This window comes from Carex rostrata, chromosome 26, assembly GCF_964058835.1.
Source record: "Carex rostrata chromosome 26, lpCarRost1.2, whole genome shotgun sequence".
Taxonomy (NCBI): Eukaryota; Viridiplantae; Streptophyta; class Magnoliopsida; order Poales; family Cyperaceae; genus Carex; species Carex rostrata.
In genome coordinates, this window is record NC_135943.1 from 1,727,973 (window position 1) to 1,754,594 (window position 26,622).

At 34.3% G+C, this 26,622-nt stretch overlaps 4 protein-coding genes across 4 annotated transcripts; 1 reads left to right on the plus strand and 3 right to left on the minus strand.

Annotated features, from left to right (window-relative positions):
- Positions 1–206: 206 nt before the first annotated feature.
- LOC144544615 (GDSL-like lipase/acylhydrolase superfamily protein) lies at positions 207–4,139 on the plus strand. Its single transcript, XM_078293155.1, has 5 exons — positions 207–516; positions 1,962–2,092; positions 2,294–2,527; positions 2,647–2,902; positions 3,639–4,139. The coding sequence occupies exons 1-5, from the start codon at positions 273–275 to the stop codon at positions 3,830–3,832; spliced, it is 1,059 nt and encodes a 352-aa protein (XP_078149281.1). The 5' UTR covers positions 207–272; the 3' UTR covers positions 3,833–4,139.
- A 171-nt stretch (positions 4,140–4,310) lies between these two features.
- Positions 4,311–12,202, minus strand: UPL7 (ubiquitin-protein ligase 7). Its single transcript, XM_078293154.1, has 14 exons — positions 12,056–12,202; positions 11,860–11,982; positions 11,530–11,770; positions 10,454–11,040; positions 9,005–9,823; positions 8,118–8,437; positions 7,282–7,542; positions 6,652–6,904; positions 5,863–6,033; positions 5,684–5,776; positions 5,486–5,593; positions 5,098–5,214; positions 4,659–4,748; positions 4,311–4,550 (listed from the first exon to the last, which is right to left on the minus strand). Exons 1-14 carry the CDS (start codon positions 12,080–12,082, stop codon positions 4,467–4,469), a joined length of 3,294 nt encoding a protein of 1,097 aa, XP_078149280.1. The 5' UTR covers positions 12,083–12,202; the 3' UTR covers positions 4,311–4,466.
- Positions 12,203–16,659: 4,457 nt separating this feature from the next.
- Positions 16,660–19,879, minus strand: LOC144544324 (GATA transcription factor 18-like). The gene is made up of 8 exons (XM_078292798.1): positions 19,426–19,879; positions 18,617–18,706; positions 18,398–18,534; positions 17,869–17,967; positions 17,620–17,725; positions 17,205–17,264; positions 17,043–17,095; positions 16,660–16,935 (listed from the first exon to the last, which is right to left on the minus strand). The coding sequence occupies exons 1-8, from the start codon at positions 19,645–19,647 to the stop codon at positions 16,860–16,862; spliced, it is 843 nt and encodes a 280-aa protein (XP_078148924.1). The 5' UTR covers positions 19,648–19,879; the 3' UTR covers positions 16,660–16,859.
- A 1,618-nt stretch (positions 19,880–21,497) lies between these two features.
- Positions 21,498–26,619, minus strand: LOC144544437 (ARM repeat superfamily protein). The gene is made up of 10 exons (XM_078292947.1): positions 26,432–26,619; positions 25,599–25,787; positions 25,410–25,475; positions 25,046–25,185; positions 24,671–24,797; positions 23,916–24,064; positions 23,319–23,454; positions 23,136–23,217; positions 22,240–22,505; positions 21,498–21,799 (listed from the first exon to the last, which is right to left on the minus strand). The coding sequence occupies exons 1-10, from the start codon at positions 26,597–26,599 to the stop codon at positions 21,683–21,685; spliced, it is 1,440 nt and encodes a 479-aa protein (XP_078149073.1). The 5' UTR covers positions 26,600–26,619; the 3' UTR covers positions 21,498–21,682.
- Between the last annotated feature and the right edge of the window lie 3 nt (positions 26,620–26,622).

Consider the following 26,622-nt stretch of genomic DNA (forward strand, 5'->3'; position numbering starts at 1 on the left):
CTGCTGAACAGCCTTGGAGAAAAATAGTCATTTTTTGTTTTTTACCATGAAAACCTACACAACCGAACACGCCTAGAGTAACAAAGAAATCAGACGACTCAATAAACCAAGCCCCTCATTGCCCCTTATATTCATACCTCTCCACAATGCAAAGTGGAACCTCCTTTTCTCAAATCCTTATATATAAACTTTTTATGTCATCATTGCCTTGTCTCCCACCATATAAATTTCTTCTACCACCTCTTTGTACTATCATTATTAATCAATATAAAATGGAATCAATAAGCATAATGGTGCTTTTGGCATTCCAAATCTGGTTTTGTATTGTGAGGATTTCTCATGGGCAGAGCATAGTGCCCGGCGTTATGATTTTTGGCGACTCCGTAGTCGACACTGGAAATAACAACAATCGGTTGACACTTGTGAAGGCGAACTTCCCGCCTTACGGGAGAGACTTTGGCTCTCATTTGCCCACTGGAAGATTCTGTAATGGCAAACTAGCCACAGACTTTACTGGTAAATAATAGATATGCACACACCTCAGATATATTCTTTTCTCATGTCATTTTGACCAATTTCAAACTAGTCACACTCGGTTTCAGATTCCACCAGTTTTGATGGACACAAAATTAAACCTAATATAAACAAGAGGAGGGTTCCACTGCCTCTTCTTTTTCATACTTCATCATACTTCATATTTTATATCTTCGTTTTCAAAGTCTAAATTGTCGATCCGAACTGTTTAACATAATATTTATACTAAAATATGCATGTTGATGAAATTTTATATTTTTTGAATTTTTTTTACTATTTTTTAAGATAGATACAAAATCACTGTTTTTGAAACGTTCAAAAAACAGTAATTTTCTACTCATCTTACAAAATAGTAAAAAAATTTCAAAAAATATAAAATTTCATCCCTAATCATATTTTAGTATGGATATTAGTAATGGTTTCGGAAATCGGAATCGGATTTTGACCGCCGAGTCAGAATCGGATGAATCGGCCGGAATCAGAAGAATCGGATCGGTAACTCAGGTATTTTTGGCAAAAGCCTTATTTTGTAGCCAAAAAATAGGGAAAAATTGATAAAAATAATTTGTAAAAAAACTATGTCAATTAAGACAATATTACACTCACATAATCCACTAATTATATAATATATTACAAACATTACAAATAGGACACACTTTTATTGCCAGAAGCTATGCCGAGCTAGCTGGATCATCTCATCGTTCTCTGTATTAAAATACGAATGGGGATATTGTTGTACATAGCCAAAAAAAATGAAGACATTAATGTAGTGTCAAATAAAGACATTATGAATTAATGAATTGATCTTGAATTAGAATATTGGATGAAAGTAGAGTTTTACAGGAGTCTTAAACTCGCTCGTAAACTCGCTGCTATCTTTCCTTCTACTTGTGAGCATCTCTAGTAAAGAAAAAACCAAAAAATAATCACGGATGCAGAGGAGGGAGCATATCAAACTGTATTTTAATTTGTAAACAGTTTTTCAAACAGTATTTTTAATCACGGATGCACAGTATTTTAACTTCAAATTTTTGAAACTTCCAATGAGGCCAAGCAAATACTGAACTTATTTAATAAATTTCGTATATAACATTTGAGAAAAAAGTCAAAGAGTGGGTCCCACATGCAAATAAAAAAGGCACAAGTAAATCTATTGAGGATCTCACTCGCCGCTCTCCCTCTTATTTCGACTCGGAATCGGCCGATTTCCGGAACTATGGATATCACGTTGAACAGTTTGGATTAACAATTTAGATTTTAAAAACGAAAATATAGCATATGAGGTATGATGAGGTATAAAAGACATAAGGCATTGGAACCCTCCTCTATAAACAAAGACTTATTAGGTAATTGTAACAGTCTTACAAAAGTAGCCGAGAATTTTGTATTTGTTATGATTGTTTTTCTTATTGTTTGATTGATTTCAGTGGAGAACTTGGGCTTCTCTTCCTACCCACCGGCTTATTTTAGTTCTGAAGCTCAAGGAGAGAACCTCTTGTATGGTGCTAATTTTGCTTCGGCGGCATCTGGTTACTGGGATAAAACTGCAGTACTCTATGTAAGGATTTACTACAACATTTCCTCTATTATTCATTTACCCATTTTTGTCGTTACCATTTTGACCTTTTGGAATAATAAAATTATAAAAAGTTTCAACTTCTATGCAAACCAAATTCACAATTTTTTTTTTTTTTGCAATGTTCGAATATATGTTATATGTAATAAGGATTGTTCTGAAATTGATTCTTCCTTCATCCAGGGAGCAGTTCCATTGACCCAGCAATTGCGAAATTTCGAGGAATATCAGGACAGGATAAAGGCAATTGCAGGAGAAGAAAATGCAACTGAACTAATAAGGGAATCCATCTACCTGCTGAGTGCAGGAAGCAGCGACTATGTACAAAATTACTACATCAACCCACTTATTAACATACTAAAAACTCCTGATCAGTTTGCTGAATTGCTTCTGCAATCCTTTGACTCTTTTGTTAAGGTTTAATTCTTTCTGAATATGAATATGGATTCACCAATTTCAATTAGTCTTCTCACCTAATCGGTCCTTAACTTTCATTAAGTTTTACTTGACAACAAGTTTTGGTATTTGATAATCAGAACCTATATAATCTTGGAGCAAGGAGGATTGGAGTGACATCACTAGCCCCTCTTGGCTGCTTGCCAGCATCAATCACTTTATTTGGCGAGGGCAAAAACGACTGTGTCACTCGCCTCAACAGCGATGCAATTGGTTTTAATTACATGCTGAAAGCTGCAGCGGAGGCCCTGAAGAAGAGCCACCCGGACTTGAAACTCGTAGTTTTTGACATTTACAACCCACTCCTCGATCTTGTTCAAAATCCCAGTAAATATGGTAATACAACTTTAGAACTGTTGAGTGACAATTTACTGACTGTAGCATACTGATACACTGACTACATACTAAAGCTATGTCATGACCTATGAGCAATGGATTACTTATATGTTGTAAATTATATAAACACCCATCTAACAGTAGAGATTGAAATAACTAACCTTAGTCCTATGCCAATCATAGCAGCAATATGCAAGCCATAGCAGTTATCTGGTGCATTTTTATTGAATCTTTTATTCAACCCTACTAATTTAATTATATCATATACTACATGAGGAGGGCTCAAATGCCCCCATTGCTTCATACCTCAATCGTACCCCGACATATTTATCTTCAATTTCAAAGTTCAAACAGACGATCTGGACCGCTCAACATGATATCCACGTTAAAATGTGCTTTAGTGATCAAATTTTATATTTTTTAGAAACTTTTACTATTTTTTAAGATAGGTACAAAATCACTGTTTTTCAAAAAATTGTGGACCATCTAAAAATAATGATTTTGTACATATCTTAAAAAATAGTTGAAAATTTTCAAAAAATATAAAATTTGGTCTCCAATCATATTTTAACATGGATATCATGTTGAGCAGTTCGAAATATTTGTTTTAACTTAAAAATTGAAGATAAAGATGTTGGAGTACGATAGTGGCATGAAGCAATGGGGCAATTGAGCTCTCATACTACATTTCTTTTTTTCATTTTTTATCAAAGAATGTTGTACTTTCTTGGTATAGGTTTTTTTGAGACGAGGAAGGCATGCTGTGGAACCGGGACAATCGAGACCTCCCTTCTATGCAATGCAATTTCTGTAGGGACGTGCAGTAATGCATCAGGATATGTTTTCTGGGATAGCTTCCATCCTTCTGAGGCCGCTAATAAAGCTCTGGCTGGAGCTCTCCTTTTGCAAGGGATTGAACTCATCTCCTAATCAAGCAAGCACAATTCTAGTAATTTAATCTATGACGGTGCTAAAGGGCCTAGATTGTTTTGATCTATAGTTTGACTTTTTTTTTTTTAAGATGAAGAATTAATGATGATATAGAGAAATAAAACATGGTGTGTTGTTAAACTCAAAAGATCTGCTTCAGCTACGTATGAGCTAGAAAGACAAAAACAAAAAAAACAAAAAAAACAGAGACAATATCATGGATTTTTTTTTTTAAATTTCTATTCTTAACCTAATCTTCTGTTCTCATATCTTTTGCTTTCCTGAATCTACAACATGTCTTTTAACACACTCAGCACTGCCTCTTTCTGATCAAATAAATCCAGGATACATTTTACCAGAGATATATTTATGTAGCTTCTAGGTAATATAATTCTAGGTAACATCCAAAATCATACAACTGGCTACAAGTTCTCCAGTCACTCCTGTCACAAAATTTTTGTTTCGAATGGCAATAGTGACAGCAATATGGTTATTAAACTCAAAATAAAAACATTTCAAAAAATGTTTTACCCCTTGAGTTGATTTTAACAACAATTTTCATATATACAATACATATTCACGTTGCATTGCAACAATTTTTTCGTAAATAGAAAAATAAATATATTTTCAAATTCTATGAAAGTTCAAATCCAGTGTTTGAGCTGATAGCATAGAGAAGCTTACTCCTCAGCGTACTTGCTCTCTTGTATGTTGGTAACTGGTAAAAAAAACAAATGAAAAATAGGTGCACACACATTTTAATTATACAAATTTGACAGATTACATGCAGGAACTTTTGAAATTAAATTTAATAAACTAAAACTACCTTGAGAGTGTTATAACATGTTGAGGCAGATGGCAACCGGTCAACATCCTGACCCCCTATTGTGGCCCAAAGAGGCACCTCACATGCTACCTAGCAAAATAATTTAAGCAAAGAAAACAACACAAAACTTAATAAATAATTAAACTGTCGGTCAGAATGGGGTGAACTTTTTTGGATGTCCCTAAGTTCGACGTACCATAAATTGGTCACTGAAATATGATTTGTCCTCCTCAAGCAGTTGAACTTTCAATTAGCTCCAATTAGTTTAATTCAACCAAAAACCTACGTATGATGGTGTGGAAAACTATTTTTGCTACGAGGGTAAATTTTGCTGAGTTGGACTTTGTTTTTTCTGACATGGACAGTAACATCAGCAAAAATGGTTGGGTTAAAATGTTAGAATGACTAGTTCTTGTAGAGCTGAAATGGAAATTAATACCTTATGAATGGTGAAAGAGGGTTGCAAGTACTTGAAACCTAGTAATGGGGCCCGGGAGCAGCTTGTGACGAATTTTAGAAGCAAGCATCTTTCCTTGGGGTGGAAACCCTTAATAACCTGAAAAAATAAATATTAAATCGATTCAGAGTTATCATTAAGATACCAGTACCGTACAAGTATTTTGCTACTTGAAACTAGACATTTCATAGTCCAATGCCTTAGAGAACTTCCTGTTCTTTTTCTTTACTTCCATATGGTTTGTGTATAGATGGCCTTATAAATGGGTGGAATACAGATTGTAAAAAATTGACAACTTCAGCCAACATTGCAAAAAAAACAAATGTTTTGCTTAACAAAAATATAAAAAATCCATATATCCATAAGTTACCTCCCAAAATTGTTTAACTGTGCGACTTGACACAGAATAACCCCCAGTGTACTTTGTGTTGCTTTGCAAATCGGCCACATCAAAATCTTTCTTTCCTCCAGAGAGTAACTAGATATAACATTTGAGGTTCAGTAAAAATTGAAAAGAGAGAACAGAGAACAAATATTAGGTTCAAAGAAACAAGAACACGCAAATTACCTGATTAAATTCATTAGCATTAAATAAACTCAACCAAGAAGGTGATATGAGATCACTCAGTCCTCGGTAAAATGCATTTGCAAAAGGAAGTATCTGCACATTGAAATAAAATATTTCAGTGTGACAGTTGATCTTTTATCATCCTTTATGTTATTTCAAATTTTGAATGACATTTTAACCTGGCGGTTTAGCTTGAAGTCGGCCATAGCATGGACATACTGCAACTTGTTTTCGCTTGTCACAGGAATATTTTTACCACCAGGCCTAAGCTCATGAACAATCATTCTACCACATAACACTTCAGTGACTGTAAAATCTAGACAAAGCTCTGATGCATCACCATCAAAATGCTGTTTCATAACAATTTTTTAAAACCTCAGTTCCATATATCCAAGGCAAGTTGATCTAACATCTAATAAGATATTTATATCTAAATTCAACACACAAAAATTTTCAAATACAGTTTTAAAGCTTTTTTGCAAAGTGCCACTGCCACCAATTTTTAGTATACAAGCAACACCTGATGTTTCGCACACTCAACACAAACAACCAATTATTTCAGGATTTTTGCAACCAGCATTCAAACAAATATGTCTATACTCGGTCAAAAATGTTGACAATCTTGACCCTAACTCTTAAGTCCTTTATATACTAGTCATTTAAAACCAAACCATGCAGTTATAAATATTAAGTCGTAACTCTGTCTGAACTGGTTATGAGTTGGTTCAATTGTTAATTTACAGAATTCAATGGTAATTTGGTCAAAATTTGCTCAGTTTACAATAGACTTAATGAACAATCGGTTTTCCTTTTTCTTCTTTTCCAGGCAAATTGAGTAATTGACAGGCAACATCTACTCTCCTTTTTTTATACTGCTGCAAATATGAGAATTGTCAGCTGCTAACTAATACGGAGAACACTTGGTTCAGTTTTATTAATTTACAGAAAAAAACAGAAGAATATTTTACCTTAAGGTGCATGAGGTTTCTATAGAGCTCAGAATCAAGAGTTGACAATTCATCAAGAAAGCTGTAACGGCCAAGCAACTTTTGAACAAATACAAGTGAAAAGGAGTAGTCGAGTAAAATCCCCTCATAAAGTGCTTTCCCAACAATTCGACCAAGAAATTCTAGCATCTCCATTCCATTTGGCAAAATCCTAGCTGATAAGCTGGGAATCAGGTCGCTGTCTGATGTACAAGTCTGTGTAAAGAGCCCAAATCTATCAAGAAAAAATTGCATGAACATTTGAGTTCTACAGAGATAATATGAAAGTTTGACTTTGGAAATGCATCGAGTCATTTTGTACCTTCATACATGAAATATCAAAGAAAATTTTCATGTTTGCAAGTTGCAAGTTATGCACAAGGTTTTTTACAGGCAAATAAGGACTAATACTCAATTGTCAAAACTAGAAATAAATACCAACTGCAGCTTTTTAAATTCACTAAATACAATCTCTTTTAAAGAAAAAGATTATTATCAGTGAATTTATAAAATATGCAGTAAAACTTCTGTGTGGTATCTTGCATACATGATAATATATCTTCTTGAATTTAAGAATAAAAAAAATAAAAAATCTAACAAACTTCTGCTTACTCAGGGTTGAATGCAGCCTTCGATAAATCAGTCAAGAACTCCTTAGTTAGGCCGCCATAATCCAAACCAGCTTCTGGAAGCCCACATTCACTAACAAAAGACACGTGAAGTGACGATTTAAATCTTGACCCAACAGGACTAAGTTGCCGGTACCCATCTTCAACAATGTGGTCTCTACGAGCGACTATTTCGATTTGACCAGATTCGGAGACCTGTCTTGTTGCTTTGTCGAGTTTGATGAATTCTCTGAAGATCCGAACTCTGGCAGAATAAAAAAAAAGGAAAAATATAATTGAGGTGGGATGTACAAAAACAAAAAGAAAAAGAATTAAAAAAAAACGAAAGATTTATAATATTTATATTTCCAGACAGGACAGCTATTGTTCGACAAATTTAACAAATACTTTTGAAGTAAATAAAAAACATAAAATAGTCCAGTTACAATAAACTGATTATAAACTATAGGCAAATTTATTATACAATTAATTAAACTAAAATTAATTAATTTTCTAATACCACAAAATACAGCAGCAATGGAATTATATATAAAAACAAATATTCTGTAGATAAAAGTTTATGGTCTCCGATTTTCAGGGTACTATAACACCAAAGATTTAAGCCATTGACTTCAATTAGGCAGGAGCCTTTTCTAGTTAGACTTCCCAATAAAACAATGGCCTTGCTTCAAAAGCTAGAAATGCAAAACTTCATAGTAGAATCTTAATTACTAAGGACTATATAAATTTGTATATATGAGTAAAAAAGAGGAACTTCAATTCAACTGGTACCAAAATAACTATGCAAGTTAAACTTTGTAATGGAGTATAGTAGTATACCTTTCCTCAAAAGGATAAACATGGGGGACAGTTGTCAGAACAGAAGTTGCACATGACAAGTCACCAACTTGGATGGAAGCAGCTTCATGAGCTCTAGCCGCGGCAGCAATCGGGATGCGGTCATTTCTACCTGGTGCCAGCCACAGAAAATCAGGGCAGAACCGGTGCCGACAGTCCCTTTCATAGAGTAGATGAAGACACCTTGTTGTCACATTTATAAGCAGCTTATCATCTGGCAAACTAGTTTGAACAAAGGAATTGTATACAAAAGTGTTGAGTACTGATGCAATTTTCCTCTGCTGATCAAGCGTGAAAGGCACCTGAAATAAACATTATTTAACCAAGGTTAAATTGTGATAAACCAGTCAGGAAAAAGTTTAGATAGAAAATAAAAGCTAATATAATCAAACACAATGAAGGGTTGACAGTATGATCTACTGCCGTGCAAAATTCACTGTTATGCCAAAACAAACAAGCCTCGACATTACAAAAAAATGCAACAGAACCCTGTTTCTTCAATATTTACATAATTATAGGGCAGGTTGAAAAAAAATCCCTATTCCAGAGTCATAATTATAAAGTGAGGTTAACAATTTCTTATGTAAATATTGATTTATATGTTTTGAAAGAGAAATACGTGTTAATTTAAATTTAGCTTGCTGATAGTAATTAGTTAGAACAGACTCAGTAATTACTAAACTACTTTTAACAACCTTTACTATAATAGAGTTGAAGACTAAAAACAAAGACCTGGTTATAATTTCTATGATATAGTGGCAATTCAAAAGCAAGGGCATCTTGCTATTTTCTCTAAGAGAATTCCTGATAAGTCAAGGTGACTAAACCTTAGTAGAAAAAGAAATGAAATTTAAGTTGAGATATCACACCTGTTTTTCATAGAACTCTATGTCATCTAAAACCAACAACAAGTGTGCATAGACTGCACAAAATAAATGCAGACTACACAACAGTTCCTTTGATATCTCCTTTTTCACCGCTACAACATCCCACATCTCAAACTCATCCTGACTGGATGCCACGTCAGCATTAGGAGAACAACTGGCCACATTAGTCTCATCAGTCTCAAGTGATTTCCCTTTTATCTTTTGCAGCATGTTGCTCCATTTTGTGTCCTTCAAGCCCTTACTTTGCCTGGCTTGAGAGATTACCCCTCTACTGTAGTTCTTAATTCCACCAGTAATGGACGGTTTTGCACTAAAAATAGAGCGTTCTATATCAGCCCATAATTCCACAACAAACTCGGGATTGAATGATAAAACATTGAGGATAGGCAGTGGACCAACAACAGGGTTCAAGAGAGAGAAGAACCGCAGCATGTAGTAATAAAATTTTATAATATCTGTTAGTGTACTACCCCCCTTTGACACAGACATAAGCTTTGTTAAGTGCCACTGCTGATGCACAGGTTTCAGAAGGTCAACATATGACAATTTAACGTCTTTGTTAATTTCTTCCGCAGCTTTGCTGTTGGTCTCAAAAAGGGTCAGTAAGCTTCTAGAAGTACAATTGACAGCCTGAATGTATAGTTGGCAATCAAAGTCAGCAGTCATACGATCAGAATCAGTTGGTAGGTTAATGATATTTGCAAGAAGCCACCCAGGATAAGGGATTTTATGAGCAAACAATGCTTCTTTCTCAGACCACTGTAATCTTGATATTTCTTCAAAAATGTCTCCTTCTGATGTCTACCGTCACCTGCCATAGTTTGATCAGTAATATGAAAAGGTACAGTAAACAACAAATTTCTAGGTAGAAACTAGTCTACTAGTAGCATTAACACTATGTGTTGTTATATCTGCAAACAATTATTTTTAGGTCTGCAACAAGCACCATGCACAGTTAGGAATACTTCTAAATAACACCTAGCATTTAGAGTTATGTAGTAGAACATGTAGAGGTCTACAAACAAATAATACTGACAAATGGCCCCAACTAAGAGCTCTTTATTCTCTTAATCACAATAGTACAAAAAATAAAATAAAAAGATTAAAAAAAAACGAAGATATTAAATGCTGCCCAAGTTCATATTGATCAAATAATGAGAAATACAGCCAGATGATCCATATGAACATGGGCAACACTTAATAGCTTCACATTTTTTTTTTTTTATTTTGCAAACAGCACATACAGTTGCATAATGAGACCTGCTGGTTTTACTTGAAATAGTAACATAGAAGGTGTATTATGCAAAACCCTCCAATTTTATACTGGTTGTGCTGTCCCATGCTCCCAACCATGGTTTTACTGGTACAAACCACTAGTACTCTAACACAATACATAGCACAACAACACCAACTATGAAGTGTAAACCTTACACTCAGAATACTAAGGCATGGTTGAAGAATAGAAGGATGGCGAACAGCCGGTAATAGCAGAGAAGGTAAGCATCTGAAAAGATACGGTATAGTAAGTATATATACAACATACTCAGCGTAAGCCCTGTTCATATCATAACCATCAACATCCATCCCGTTCAAATGGAAAGGCCGCAAAGCAAGAGTGACAGCACTCGCAGTAATCAAGAAACGGTCGTCGCTTGGTGCAATAGATTCCTCTGCTTGTTTATCACTATCGAGGTTTGTCATATATCTCCTGATACAGCTATATGAACAGCTCTTTTCTGAAGCCAGAAATGCTATCAACTTCCTCACTTGAACTTCAGCTTCTCTCGATTTCTCACTGTTTAAACCTTTCCATGTTTTCGAGTCGGTCAAGGAGATAGAGAGGCGCATTGCAAGAGCAGTGAGTTGAACTGTTTTTTCAGTCGCACCTCCAAGTTTTGAGAAATCGCACTCAGCTAGAATAGCAAAGCACAGAGAAATGAGCTTTTTAGCTTGATACTGCCAGATAGATCTCTCCTCTAGTGCACTAAGAGATAGTAAACACAGACTTTTTTCTGAGTCTGCAATAGCAAAAGCACAGAATAAAAAACTTGCTGCATGGGAAACTGATGAAAATTAGGAATATACCAGAGAGAATTTCAGAAGAAGAAAAAACTAAAGTTTTAATGTAAAAGAGCCCCTATTTTTTCAGGAAGTTGCAGTCCCTTGCTGGAATAATTTAGAAGTCCCCACTACTTGGCCTCTAATGATATTTGCCTAGCGCATTTATAAAGAGATTAAGAGGACTGATAATAGAAAAGTTAATCAAAAATATATGTTCATCTGTTACAATAGTAATGCCTTCTGATATTTCGAGATATTTCATCAATGAAACTTTAAAAAATACTAAAGTTGTTAAAAAGCAAAGACTATAATGAAAAAAAGGAACTTCTCTTTGAATTGCTACAGAATAAGAGGGAGTTTTTCAAATACTGGATTTGAAGAGGGTTGTTTCCCTTTCTTCATAGTATATACTTTCTTTTCAAAAATTCCATAACCAAACGGGGTACCTGATGAATTTATGCTGCTCAAAAGGATAGTGAAGCAGCAAGATGTAGAATTTATAATCTTCAAATCATCTTTTTGATAGAACCATGGCCGTCGAGTACTGAAAAAGAGAAATGGTCTCAGAACTTTATCTGAAATCCATTTCGCAGTCATAAAACTCGTGTGCGCATCAATTAACTCCTTCCATTCCTCAAGAAGCTGTGCCGAGACCCTCTTCAATTCATAGTATCTCCTCCAAACACGCTAATTTTAAACGAAAAAGTACATAAAATCAGAATCAGTAGGAAAATTGAATGCCACAAGAGAAAAAAGAGAAGTGACTAGTGAGGTGCCTGGATGAACAAGGCAGCCACGGCGGCCCGCCTAAGGTAGCTCCTGAGTTCGCGCTCGTGGGAAACTTTCTCGAGGAGAGCATCTCGTGTGATTTCCCGTGCGCTCGCCCCTCTGAGAGAGACCTGTACGGGACGAATCATTAAGTAAGAGAGATCTTGTAAGTTAGAGAGAAATCAGGGGGAAGAAGGTACGAACCTGGCGTTGATGCGGAGGCACGGACATGTAATATAGGATTTAAGAGGGGGACGTGGTGGAGAGAGAGACTCGGAGACTCAGACGGGTTTCATTAAAAAGGAAAGAGAATGTTTTAGGGAGAGAGATGACTAATGACTCGACGAGGCAGAGAGAGAAATTCATTAACCTGAGGTAACATAAATTTTGTTTTTGAATCCAGACCGTCCGATCTGTATTGGCACGAATATAGGGTACCCAATGCATTCCACCTCGGGCCCGCTTGGCCCGGATTCTGATCGTACGGTCTGAATATAAAATCAAATATTATGTTACCTCAGAGAAAGGGTAATATAATTTAGTAAAATCCGTACAAAGTGACAAGGATCCAAGGCAACAAGAGCATCAGCATCCTCTCTAATTCAAATCCTCATTCTACGGTTGTGCCAAGTATCTGGTTCCGCACTGTTTCAGACTTCTAGTCATTGACGTTCAGGTCCCACCAACAAATAAAAGTATCAGTGGGACCTACAAATCATTGTACTTAACAAAGGCCATTCGGAGAGGAATGAACACGGGACGATTCACGTGAACTGCTTGACGAATCAACCAATTGGTCTTTGCCGATTTTTTAAACGATGGAAATGGAAAGCAATGATTATTTTGACTACGAAATAATTATTTTTTAAAATAGTTTAAATAAAGAAATTCAAAAGTACAATTATAAAAGGGTTTTGGGATATATACAAGGTCTAATAATCTAATTTTATACTATTGTTTGATGGTGTATCAACGATCGAAAATTTTTTATTACTAAAATTTCAAATCACTTGATTACGGTGAAATATATATCAAATCTCACTGTTTTTTACGGATATGTTATGTGCAATATATATTTATGTTTATTATGTTGGATTCCAAATTTAAGTTTTTTTCTTTTTAAGATTGTCAAAGTTGTCAAAATAAACAATTGTTAATCCATTATTATTTTTTAATATCATGTTTTCAAAATTTTACCATTTTATCTATACTTTTTCAAGTTATACATTTACAAATATATCTAAAGGTATGTATTTTACGTCTCGTTGTTTTTTCAAAATAAATTAAATTGAAAGTAAATATCAACATTTTGAACAAAATATTTCTAATATTAATATTTCACTTGACACAGTGAGACTTGCTGATATATTTTACCTTTTTACTTAAAAAAATTCCATATTTTTTGATGCAATTATCAAGTAGCTAAGCTATCTTATAACATACTAGCTCACCTTTTTTTTTTTTAAAGGAAACCCATCCCATTATATTGATACAATCAATTAATTATGAATGTCTTGATATTGCAATAAAATGATTGGTCCTTCTGTTATACATTCATGGTTCTTAATTTGCAAGAGAGTGCACTAGTTTTTACTTAAAAATCTTCTACAAAGAACTGAAAGTTTTCTTTCTTTTAGAATTATATTCTTACAACTTATATTTAACATCGACAGTCCCCAATTTTTTATTTAATAAATAAACTTCAAAATAAAACCTCTAGAAAAATATTAAATGAATTATAGAATTTGGGAAGGACGAAAATCACGAAATCACAAATCCCGAACCCAACTACTCTTTCCTCAATACAAACGAGAAAAAAAAAAAGATTAAATTTTAACTAAGGTATTGTAAATTAATTAAGTCCTAATAAGTATTAGAGGCTCCCATCATAAGCTCAATTAAATATATAGAGAGAGATGGGCTACGGTGAGTTGTGAAGTAAAACGACTATTTTACTTCACGCTTATATTTTACGATTTTAAAGTACAAAACGTCGATCCAAACTGTTCATCTTGTTCTCCATATTGAAATGTGCTTGGAGACCAAATTTTATATTTTTTGAAATTTTTTTACTATTTATTAAGCAATTTTGAAAGTCGCTGATCTAATAGTTCAGAAAATTTTACTGTTTTTTGTTGTTCACAGCAAAACAGCAATTTTCAAAAATGCTTAATAAATAGTAAAAAAATTTCAAAAAATATAAATTATTGCGTTGAAATTGGATTTATGTACTGCTCAAAAATCATAAAATTCGTGAATAAATTAGTTTTGTATTCAAAACACTACTCAGGTACTAGTACCACTTGATTTCTGAACCCTCCTTCTCTTTCTTTTCTGGTATATACTTCCCGAAAGGAGTATTATACTGGTACCAATTATTTCCAAAAGTACTTCCTGTTACTGATTACTGCCATTACTATTTCATATTCTACTCAACCTTGTGATATTGCAGGAGACAACTAATAAGGGAGAATAAAAAATATACTGCAAAATCATCGGTGAAGCTTTAAAATGTTACAGTTATTTTAGTGTGACTAATTAATTCCTCTATTTGTTTCCAAATCCACACTCGCATGTGCTACTCATAATTTTAAGATTTTGTAGTGGCAATCTCACAATTTTTCCATATATATATATATATATGGAGGGTTCAAATGCCTCCATTTTTTGTGCCTCCACCATACCTCCATTTTTAAAATCTTTAATAACTCAAAATTTAAAACTTAAAAGTCAAAATAAAACCATTAGATGTGATCTATATTATTTTCTCTATGTGCTCATAAAAAAATATTACATTTCAATTTTATTTTTATATGAATCAATAAGTTGAAAAATCAACGTCTATAAATTATTCACATTGGTGCGTTTTTTACAAGCTTTTGATGACAACCAAAACAAAATAAAAAATTGAAATGCCATAATTTTTTACACATGCATAGATAAAATGATGTAGATCATATTCAATGGTTTTATTTTAACTTCTAAGTTTTAAATTTTGAGTTATTAAAGTTTTTAAAAATAGAGGCATGGTGGAGGCACAAAAAATAGAGGCATTTAAACCCTCCTATATATATAGAGGAGGGTTCAAATGCACCCAAATTTTTGTGCACCCAAATGCATCCTATCTTTCAAATCATTTTTCTTCGTTTTCAAAGTCCGAATAGTCAATCCGAACCGTTAGATACGATCTATATATTAAGATGTGCTTGGAGACCAAATTTTACATTTTTTGGAATTTTTTTACTATTTATTAAACCACTTTGAAAATCGCTAATTTTGCATTTTCTGGACCATTGAATCAGCAATTTTTAAAGTGGCTTACTAAATAGTAAAAAAATTTCAAAAAATGTAAAATTTGGTCTCCAAGCACATCTTAATATATAGATCGCATCTAACGGTTCGGATTGACTATTCGGACTTTGAAAACAGAGAAAAATGATAGGGTGCATTTGGGTGCATTTGAACCCTCCTCATATATATATATATATATATATGAACTTTCAAATCTCTACCTTTGAACAACCAGACTTTCAAGTTGCTATTTTGAAAGGGCTAAACTTTCATATCTCAACTTTTGATGGACCAAACTTTCATATCCCTATTTTTGTTTTGTCTCTTATCATATCCCTTATTTTATGGTTTCCTTTTTCTTGAAACTGAAAAAGTATAGGTTGGAATTTTTTTTATTTTAGCCTTCCTCTTCTTCTTATTTTTTTTTCTCTTTTGAACTATCAATACTAAAATGCAATTAGATCGCAGATGGGGGTGGGGAAGAAAATGAGACATGTGATTGTTACCTCTTTCCCTTAATGACTACTTCAAAGAGAAGATTAAAGGGCACTCCACATACGCAACAAACCAAAGGGATTAATTTAGAGCTAAGAATTAGATGAACCGTTGAAACATTCACTGAAAAAGCCACAAAGTTGAAACCTGCTTGGATAATGCTGCTAGGTCTCTTTCTTTTCAAGTTTTCAGGGACCTCAGAACTTACCAAACATGCTTAGGATAGAAGCATGAAAAGATCATGCCATCACTAATCTCCAAATAGAATAAGCTTCTAAAACAAAATTGTTCAAATAGGAAATATATATAAGTAATTAATTACGCAACTCTTAGTCCGAATCTTTTTTAGTTAGCATTTAATAAAAAAATTCAAAATTTAGAGTTAGCACGATATTGGAAAATATTGAATCTTAGCGGGGAACACAAACTTAGTCTGACACTCTGACTGTCTGAGCACCAATCAAGTCCAGTACTCTGCAGTCTGCACACCTCATTTTTCTTTTCTTTTCTTTTTTCATTTTTATTTAAATATTCGTGGAAAGGGGAAAGAGAGTGCGTATCTTTCAAGCTGTTCCTTTTTAAAAGGTCAAAACTATTTTTTTAGTAGGAACTGAATTACCGTTTAAAATTTAAACGGTTGAGATTCATTAACTCAAAAGATTCTTAATGCAGAGCAGAGGATACGCATTCCTCTGATCTGAGCACCAATCTGTATTCTCGCTAAGTTTCAAGATTTTTCCAGTGTCACGCTAATATAATTTTTTTTAAAATGCCAATTTAAAAAAATTTCGGACTCTTTCTTAGCCTGATTTTCTAGTGGACTCCACAGAGATCACCTTCCAAAATCACAAGCAATTTTGATTTTAAGTTCTAAACAAAAATAAAAAGCTACCGATTCAGCCAGGGTCAAACCAGCACCAAAATTATTTGCTAAGATTTGAGGTGATTTATGACAGGAACTTGGACCTGCAGAAGGAACAAGGGTACATAAAATAAAAATCTTGCATGCAACATTCATCATTGACCAGATTTAGATCTCATAACTTAAAAAGAGTATTCAAATTATTGTCATTACAATGAGCTACAATAACAAAGATTATTGTTCCAGTTAAAATGCCGATTTCCCAAATGTACAACAATGTCAGAGTGATGTTTGCAATCTGTTATGTTAGGCAAATGCACAGAGTCCAAATCAAGCTCAATCACTCCCTCTTAATCACGGTTAACTTGATGACACTTCGTTTTTCAAAGCTTCATCAATCTCTTGTTGCATATCAGAAGGCACCACATCAAGAGCCCTGAGAAAGAAAGAATTATTTCTGTATTAAAATAATAGTAGCCATACCACACCAATCAGGTCTCATACAAGTATGGTAAAACTTGAGTGTATTAAAAATGCACTCACATCTCAGGGTTTTCTTTAATTTCCGTGTTTGACTCAGGGTGCAAGTTTCCATCCTAAAAATTCAAACAAAACAATAGTGAGCTTCAAAAAAATTATCAAAAATCATTAAATCAAAGCAAAATCGTAGTGATAAAAACCCGAGAATTGAAGTGTTATTATGACCTGTTCTAGTGAAGTAGAATGTTTCTTGCTTCTTCCCTTCTGGCCACTTCTAAAGGTACCCTGTTAGAGATGCAATAATAGAAGTTTTATACTTGTCAACATTTATTTAGATACCAAATTGTTTGGGGCATTCAAATTCTCCAAACAAGTGACACAAAAAACAAAAGAATTATGTTCTAGTTGGAAAATTTGATCAGTCATATATCAGTCATTTTGAGAAGCACGGTAGACACTACAATTATCTTCTCTGCAAGTACAACTTTTACATTTCAACATTATGAAACTCAAGGCCCTCACTTATCCCTAAGAAAAATAAATACCAAAAAAGTACAAATATTAAGAAAAAAAAAAAATGCAAAACAACTGCTGAAGAGCACTTAAAGAAATATAAATAAAGAGATTACAGATATCTAACCTTATTAGCCCACATAAGCCCACATGCATTGCACAAAGATCTGGGTCCTCCTGGCCCACGGCGCATTGTTGGTGTGTCATCTGGCCCAATCGCACAATTTTGGCATCTATGATAAATGATAAAATGATAACATACACAATTGAACTGAACCTACCACCGCAACTTAAATGGAAATAATTTTACTGTCAGGTGCCAAAAACCATTGGTCAGGGGTACAACAGGAAATAAGATTAAAACAATTTAACTCACTTCCAGTCTTTGACTGCTTCAGAAGCATCACCACCAGGGGAGGCAGACTCTCCTTCAGGATTTGCTCTTCCAGCAAATTGTCCTTTGTGCCGATGCATCCTAGAAGTAATATACAGATTAATGCAAAACATGTACAGATAAGCAGTTAAGTATACAAGCACAGACTCTGAAGTTTGAATCATACTCAAAGCAAGCATATTTAAACTCAGGAGTCAAGACTGGCAATAGAGACTTCTGACACAGATATGATGACCCAACCAAACGATCAGTTAAGTATACAAGTTTCATTGAAGCATATAAGACGATGAAACTATCCAATGCATTCTAAAATTAAAATTACCATCCAAGTATTATATTCTGACAAGTTATTATGGTACCCAATGCGACTGCTTAAAGGTGGGTCCCCTATCAGCATTTGTAACTAGCAGGTCAATCACGCAGGACACAAGCAATCCAACTGTCTGCCCCTAAGGTGACAACATGACCTAAACAAAATTCTCATACATTAGTTATATCAGCATTTTACTACCTTTCGGCCACCTCCCGACGAACAGCATATCGAATTTTCTTATCAAAGTTTCTCTCTTTCCTCTTTTGTCTGAACCTAATCAAAGCTTCAACCCTTTGAGCTGGAATATCAGTTCTACTGAGAATATCCTCAAAACCCTGCTCAATAATTCATGAAAAACGTAAAATACCTTGAGAAAAAGCTACATAATTTTTTGACATGGTAAATTAATTGAAGTACCTTGTTTTGGTTAAAAGGAATGACTGCTCCTGTGCTGGCCATGCTGGCTGGGACTTCCGAACCACCTAGCAACAACAATACAGCCTGGACCTGAAAAAGGATTTCATCTTTGTCAGTAATACAAATATAACTATGGTTACTGTTAGTCCTATTTGTTCAAATAAATTATAGGAGGTTGCAATTAATATATCAAAACAATGTCCAGCATTTATTAAGTTGGTCATTACCATGTAATTACCAACTAATCCTTTTGTAGTAACAATTATGAGATCCATGTCATGTCCCGGGTCAGGAGTGACCCGTTTCAATTCTTATTTTGACTCAGTCAAACTCACGTTGGGGAAGAAAGGAGATTTGGGTAGTTCAGTCAGGAAGAAAGCGAGACCGGGTAGGGAATTAATTGAATCCGTTAGTACTGACAAGGGGACCCACTATTTAATTCTTTTGTAAACAACTTAGCCTATATAAGGCAGTGTTTTGTAACAATTCAAAGGACAATAAGGAATTGAATAAGAATTTATAAGTTTCTACCAATCGTTTTCTATTTATCGTTCTTATTTACTAGTTTCTGTTGTATCCAATTTACCAGTTCAATTGAATTACAGCTTTTCTTTGTTCCAATTAGAATTCTTTGTTTTTGTTTGAGTTGTGGGTCGTTACAATCCAAGAATTAATAATTCTAACAATGAATTTAAATTGTAATAGCAACCCAACCTCATCCATTGCTCAGGCACCTACCAAATCTAAATTATATTTAAAAAGAAAATCTTAAAAATCAAAACCAATAAAGATTAGTAAACGAAGATAACCTTCTCGGGTGTGACAGAATCGAAGACATAAACCTCGCCCTGGAAAAGAAGAGTCAACTGGTTAGAGTTCCCGCTGGTGACCGGAACAGCGGTGTCCACGTCATCAGACATTTGCTCCATCGGCGCTGGTGGTGGCGTCTGCACCGCGTCCATGCTCTCTCCTCCATCTGAGGCGGATGTGGCGCCGTTCAACTCGCCGTTGTTAGGATCGGCGTCTGACATATCGTTTTCGCGCCGACGTCGGAGCAAGAAAACCTAATCGTAACCCTAGATCAGAAGGGTTGTGATTGATGGCATCAGAGCCGCTGGTTTGTTTCGGGTTTGATTAATCACATCAGACGGGGGCACGCGTTACCCGGGAGTATCGGTAAAGTTGATTAGGCACGGTTGCTGTGCACCGTGTGATTGACTGGGTGTTATTTTGTTATGGTTTATGTGGGCCATGGTCTCTAACGAGAGGAGGTGCACAATCAGGATTTCTAGTTCTAGATACTCTTTGCATAATTTCCTGGCTTTGCAATTTACCCTATATTTTTCTTGAAAATTTTCTAATGAACCCCCCATGTGTTATCCAATTGGTTTGAGATATTCTCAACTGAAAAACTCTCTGAACAGAGAAAAAAATAATTAGGGACAAATCAGAGAGTAGCCACGAGATTGTCTAATTTTGGTTTAAAAAAAAAAAACCCCTGAGTTTGGTATGTTTATGTGACAAAGAAATAATGTACACTAGGCACGGTTTACTTGAAATATTTTTTTTTAATATAGTACACTCTATTTTTCCTGCAGGCTGCAGATCCTACTGCCGAATTCGTATCCTCTGCATTAACTCAAAAAGAATCTTTTGAGTCAATGCATTTGGATCGTCTGATCCGCATTAAGATTTGTGCGAACTAGATTCACACTAAAATTAAAGGGCTCTTGAATTATATGTTGTAGTCAGATTGGCTCCGTTTAAAATCAGACGACTGAGATGCATCAACTCAAAAGATGCTCTTTTTAAGTTAATGCAGACTATGCGTACTCAATTCCTAAGCCCCTCTTAGAAATAATGAACGTAGTAAAACACATCACCTTCTCTGCTACTTTTAGCACAATGGGGTGCGCTTTTTCAATCTAGGTTTATTTGCAACTAAAACTGGCCTTTGGATTTTTATTTGAAAAAAATAATTTCTATTTCAAAATAAAATTGAACTTTTACAATAATAATTTCCATTAAATTTTTAACAGTTAGATAAATTTTGAATATAAATGTTCTTTTAATATAAAAACTTATATAATGAAAAAAGCAATACAATTAACCGTGTAGAAATTTTTATGGAGAAATGTAATCAATATTTTTGTTTTTAAAATGAGAGAGTACAACTATAATAACTGTCCATAATACATATTAAAAAAGATAATAGAATCATATGAATAACGGTATTGATGATGTGACATGGATTAAAAAAAAAATTAAACTTAACTCCTCTATGAAGTATGGATAATAAAAATGGCATTTCCTTAACTCAATTACACTCTTATAAAAAAAAGTCGGATATAGAATTTCTGTAGACATAAAAATATTGCAAATGCTAACATTACCATGAAATCTAAAAAAGTCATGGCTTGAACCAGATATGTCACGTCACGGCATGATTCCATCACAATATGTATCAGTCACATGCCATAACTATTTGCGTAACATAATTATCTTTTGAAAATTTGACACGACACAACACGTCACAACACGTCACATGAAAGATCTAGTCAAGGCAAGGCACGTGATCACACAAGTCATGTGTACTTAGAACCGTTAAATTTTGATTGAATGGTGAATTTTAAATAAACTAACTAAAATTATAAAAACATGATCAAACATAATAAACATAATTAGTCACGTTTAAACACGTCACGGATAAATCTAACCCGATCACAACATGGCACAGCACGGTCACCTATTGAGAACCCTAGCTGGATCGCCACGGGCTTGCCCATCCATACAAATTGATTATTTTGTTTGATGAAAAAAAAAAAAAACTAAATTGATTGGGGCAGCCGGAACTGAAAAGGAGCATTATTGGAAAGGCCACTGTTTAGTTGCTAAAACTAATCAATTTTCAAATTGATTTTAACAAGGTTTTAGAACAACAAGTTCAACAGAGAAAAAAGAAAAGTGAATTCATAAACATAAACTCCTTGACATCAGTAATGTATCAATTCACCAAATGTGCAAATACTAAAAAATGTACATACTTTCCCTTCAATAACAAGAAATTCATAGGAACTTTGAACAGGAATTCAACAACCTATGTGCCCTTTCAACTGCATCACCCTGTCGTGACAGAGATTTATCTCCCAACCATTTCTCAATTATCTGAACAATTCTGGTTATCTGTTAATCTAGTAAAGGTAAACAATAACCAGCAGAACAAATATTTTTTCTTTCTAAATAAATTACCTGAATAATCCTCTTTGAGTATTACCAATTTCTTATTGGGTCAATTTAAGTTCCATTTGACTTCTTGACAACTCTTTATTCTACACATACCATGAATTTTAGCAATCCTTTTCAACCAAAAGTGAAAATTTAATCCTAACTGCAGATGGCTTAGAAGGTGCAAATCAGAATCATAAGAACCAAATGGGAGGTTCAAACTTCAGGGAAAAGAAATGTGTAATGCTTATGCCACTGCTACTGTAACAAATCCGCGAACCAATGATTAATACATTGATTAATGTTAACTTAACATACCCTCCGAGCCAGAACCTATAGTTCAAGGCTCTAACAAGTAAATGAAACAATTTAGATGCATAGAATGTAATTTTGGATACAGATGCTCTTACTCCATGTAATCCCACATAATCATTACTAGTCGACTCGTCCTGTGGCTCCTCAAGAAGTTGCAAATTCATACTTTCTTCAATAATTACAATCTTGTCCAAGATCATCTCAGCAAGCTGATAAAGGGACTCCTTGGAAAATTTATTCACTGCTTCACCCAATATCCTAGACATGATGAACCACGCTGCATTTCTGGCTTCCACGTCATCAGCAACTACAGGTAAGGTGTCAAATAGGCCCTCCAGCATGGAAAAATCTTGCAAACAAGAGCGAAGAAATAAAAATAAATCTCAGTGCAGATAATAGTCTTAGGAAGTCCAGATTTTTGCATACTACATACAATATCACTCAAACAAGCAACTGATAACCAATTTCTTGGATAATGGGGATATTTACACTATACCGTTAAAATATGAACTGAACCCAACATATACAAAAATTATTGAGTTGCCCCAACTATTTTTATCTTGACACAAAACAGCTTGTAATCAACTAAGCAAACACCAGAAACTCAGGAAGTGAATATCTCTTGTTTGATTTCAGCTCAAAATGTTAAAGTTTGTTTTTCCTATTTCTGGTTCTTTCAAACATTAGTACAGACATGATGGCTGATTGGGGGTAATAGATGAATATACAGGTCATAAATTTTGTATAGGGAGGTTAGATTTCAGAGTCTAGAGTAAAATCGGGGTTTCTTTTGAAAATAAAAGAAACAAGTGGTGGCCCATGTGTCACTTTTGTTTAAAACAAAAAAAAATTCAGCTCAAATTTAGTTTAACGCAAAAGTGGTAGTATGAGCAAAACGGTCGATTATGAATGAAATGTAAATTTTGCCCAACAATGGTACAGTTTGTGGAATGTTAGCAAGAAGGTATGTGATACTTACCACTCATCAGGATTGATACAAGATTCTCATCAGCCAAAAGATTAGCGAAAATTAGAACAGCTGAATTACAACCTTCTGAAATCTGTATAACAAAAAGGAGTCTTCAGTTAGAGAGAGTGGCTGTAAAATCATCTGAGAATTTTTTTTTTAATGAGAGCATTTGATTTGTAATATTAAGCTGACCTCAAATTTATCAGATGCTTTCAGTATCTTGCAAAGACATTGTATAAGCTTTTCTTTAAATGAAACAGTTTCTAGAAAATCATCCACTGCAGAAAGTCCCTCCACTAGGCTAATAGCCTTATCAAGTATTTCAGTTCTGAAATAAGAACACAAAATGCAAAAAAAAAACTTAGAAATGAGTTCAACTAGAAAGAATTTTAAGATCTTTATCTTCTTGGATGATCACAAGTGCAATGGAAATCCTTAACAAGGTCGGGCAAGTCATCAATTGCCAGCACAAGATATCTAATTCAAAACAATTTTTTTTTTTTTTACAAATAATCAACTTTGGTCACTTTTACTACCCAATCCTCCTTAAAATGTCAAAAGGTAGTGCAAAAAAGTATACATAATTGAAACATACAAAACTATGACCATTTTCTTAACAAAACGTTCGATTGAAGGAGTATGTAGAACTAAAAGATCTCCTAGAGAAGAAAGTCGCATATTCTTTTGTACAAATATAACTCTAGAATAACTTGTGCACGCTTCAAAAAAGAAAAACAAAATAATAATAAAAGAATTAAACAGGAATTGAAGGATAGTATTTATCTGAACCTTTCCAGCATGTTGTCATCACCTGACTTTTCGACCTCATTTGTAAGTAGACTAACAGCTATGTCAGCCAAACCCAGTTTCATCAAAGGTTCAAGAAGAATTTTTGCCACGTCATCATTATCAATCACAGCCAATAGGAAGTTAATGCACTGCTACACCAAATATTTGTTAATGACCAGAGAACAACCCTTGAATTCATAATGGTTACTACATGTTCAAAATACAAAACACGTTTTCTTTATAAACTTGAGTTTTAGAGCAACTAATCTGCTACAGCACACACTTGGCACCGGATTTCAAAATTATTTGTTGGTTTTTTTGGGCATTAATATCATTTATATCTGCACCTCATGAGGTTCTAAGCAATGACCAAAGACAAATTTAAGTTCCAAATATTATTTAGTACTTACCAGTCATAAGTCCAAGCATATGAATTCAGGTGCAAAGGGCTGTAAACTAAGCTTAAATCAAACAATAGGATCTATATGTTTGGAGTTCATGTTTGCATGTACTGGTTAAATAGCGATATAACACTCGCAAGACCAAAAGGCCAGGGTACTTGAGTAATCATCTATTAGTTAGAACTTTTTTTTATTGTCTTTGATAGTTGGATGTCATTTCCAAACAACAATCCTATAATATTGGTGCTGGATGCCAAAAAAGGATTAGGTTCTAATTTGCAAAATAGGATAACCTGAGAGTGTATAGGGTAAAATAATTGGTTCAAAATATCATTTTAAGGTCTATTTACACGCCTTTTCAAAAAGAGACAAGTTGAGAGTGTTCTCGAGAATCCAAAGCACACGTATAAGAACCTCTTCAGATAAAAGAGCTTCAGACCAAGAAGCATATCCACTATTCTGTATAGCTGCTTCAAGTAACCTATCAACCAAACAATAATATCAGTAATAATAAACAAGAAAAAAATGATTTGAACATAATAATGTAGTTCACTTCAAACGAAACTTGTTACGGTAATATTAATATACGTACATAAGGAACAAGTGCAGAGAAAGTTAAGGTCTCAGTCATCGAATTGAACTTACCAGAATAATACAAAGGCGAAACAGCGTTTGACTAATCATTGATTAATAAATTTGAATACGAGAGCAAGGCAAGATAATTCTTACCTGAAAGCTTCTATGAGGCAACAGGAATCATCTAGAAACAACTGCTGCACAACTGTTTCTATTAAACCTTCCAGAGAACTCAATTTGCTAGCAAGAGATTCATGACAAGCAAGGTTTCCAATAATTCCCAGACAGATCTCCTGTGAAATTTTTTTTGGAAAAATCTGAATTACTCACAATAAAATACTTCTGTACAATAGTAGAATGAGTAAACAGTTAACAGAAGTATTTCTTTAAGTTGGATTAATCTTCTCTGTAGGTTAGGGGTAATTACTTGGAAATCTTCAAATAAGTGACACAAATACGCAACAAAAGAAAAAAAAAAGAAATATAGTTAAATCTAGTGCACCTTGAAAAAAATTACCTTTATTCTGGGAGATTTAGAAGCATGCAGATTTGCTAAAAGCACGTCAACAATAAGATTATCCACCTGAAACCAAACAATGAGATAATAGATATAGTCTCGTTTTCGTTACATATCAAGTCATATGGGACCATCAGAAGTAATAACACATGGAAAATTTATCAAATTGGTACAGATCAAAGTATTTACCATAAGTTCTGCCTGAATTTTGGCAGCAGCTAGATCCCAAAGAATGCATCCACATTCCTCCCATGTTTCTTCTTTTCCTAAATTTTCTTCGGTTGTCGGTGCTTTTTCTTTGTCTAAGTGAGGAGGTAGGAGCTGCCTAATGAGAGATATGACATAGCTTGGATCAACAGTGGTTGAATCATCAATCAACTGCATTGCCATCAGAAAAAAGAAAGAAAGCTCAATTAAGTCGAAAATAGAGATTTGGAGCATATATAAATGTTCCAAAACCCATATAACACAAGACTTATCATCAGTTAAAATAATTTTGTTATTATTGCTATGAATTCTTGACAGATGCCAGAGAAAAAGAGAATTTGGGAACAGAACAGAAGGACATATAAATGACATACAATCAGTAACAACATATAAAAGGAAGAAGAAAATCTAGCAACTATGAACTAAACAGAAGGACAGAGGGATTTTCTCTGAGGCAATCTATCAAACACCTCATGTGCATGTGGACAAGAGCTCCTTTTCATAATATTGCCAGAACATAGTCAGTAAGAATTTTCCAGGTACTTGGCCAGAAAAATGGAGACAATTGTTCACTACACTAAAAGGGAACTTCTTTTGATTAGCTGCTTAAATTTTGGTGGGCACTGATACCACATTAAATTTTTCACAGGATTGGTATAACTTGATACTGAAATTTTTGAGAAATGTGTGAGAATAAAGAAATATAGCTCCTTGTTTCCTGGCTCATCCACATGATGTTACTACTTAGCGCAGCAAAAAGGTGTACTGACTACAGATCAATGTGCAACTTGACTGAAGTGCAAATTCGCAGTTACCTCAGAGGCCTCTGAGGGTGGAGCGAAAGGAAGGTGCGAAGGAGGTTCAGACTCCTCTTCCTCCGCCTCCGTTTCGGCCTCCGGCTCTCCAGTTTCTTCGTTCTCTTCTAATTCGGGTTCTTTATTCTCCATTTGCCTTGAATTGGGCTTGGTGCCATCAGGTGCCATCAGAGTCTAACTTAGCTGTTAAA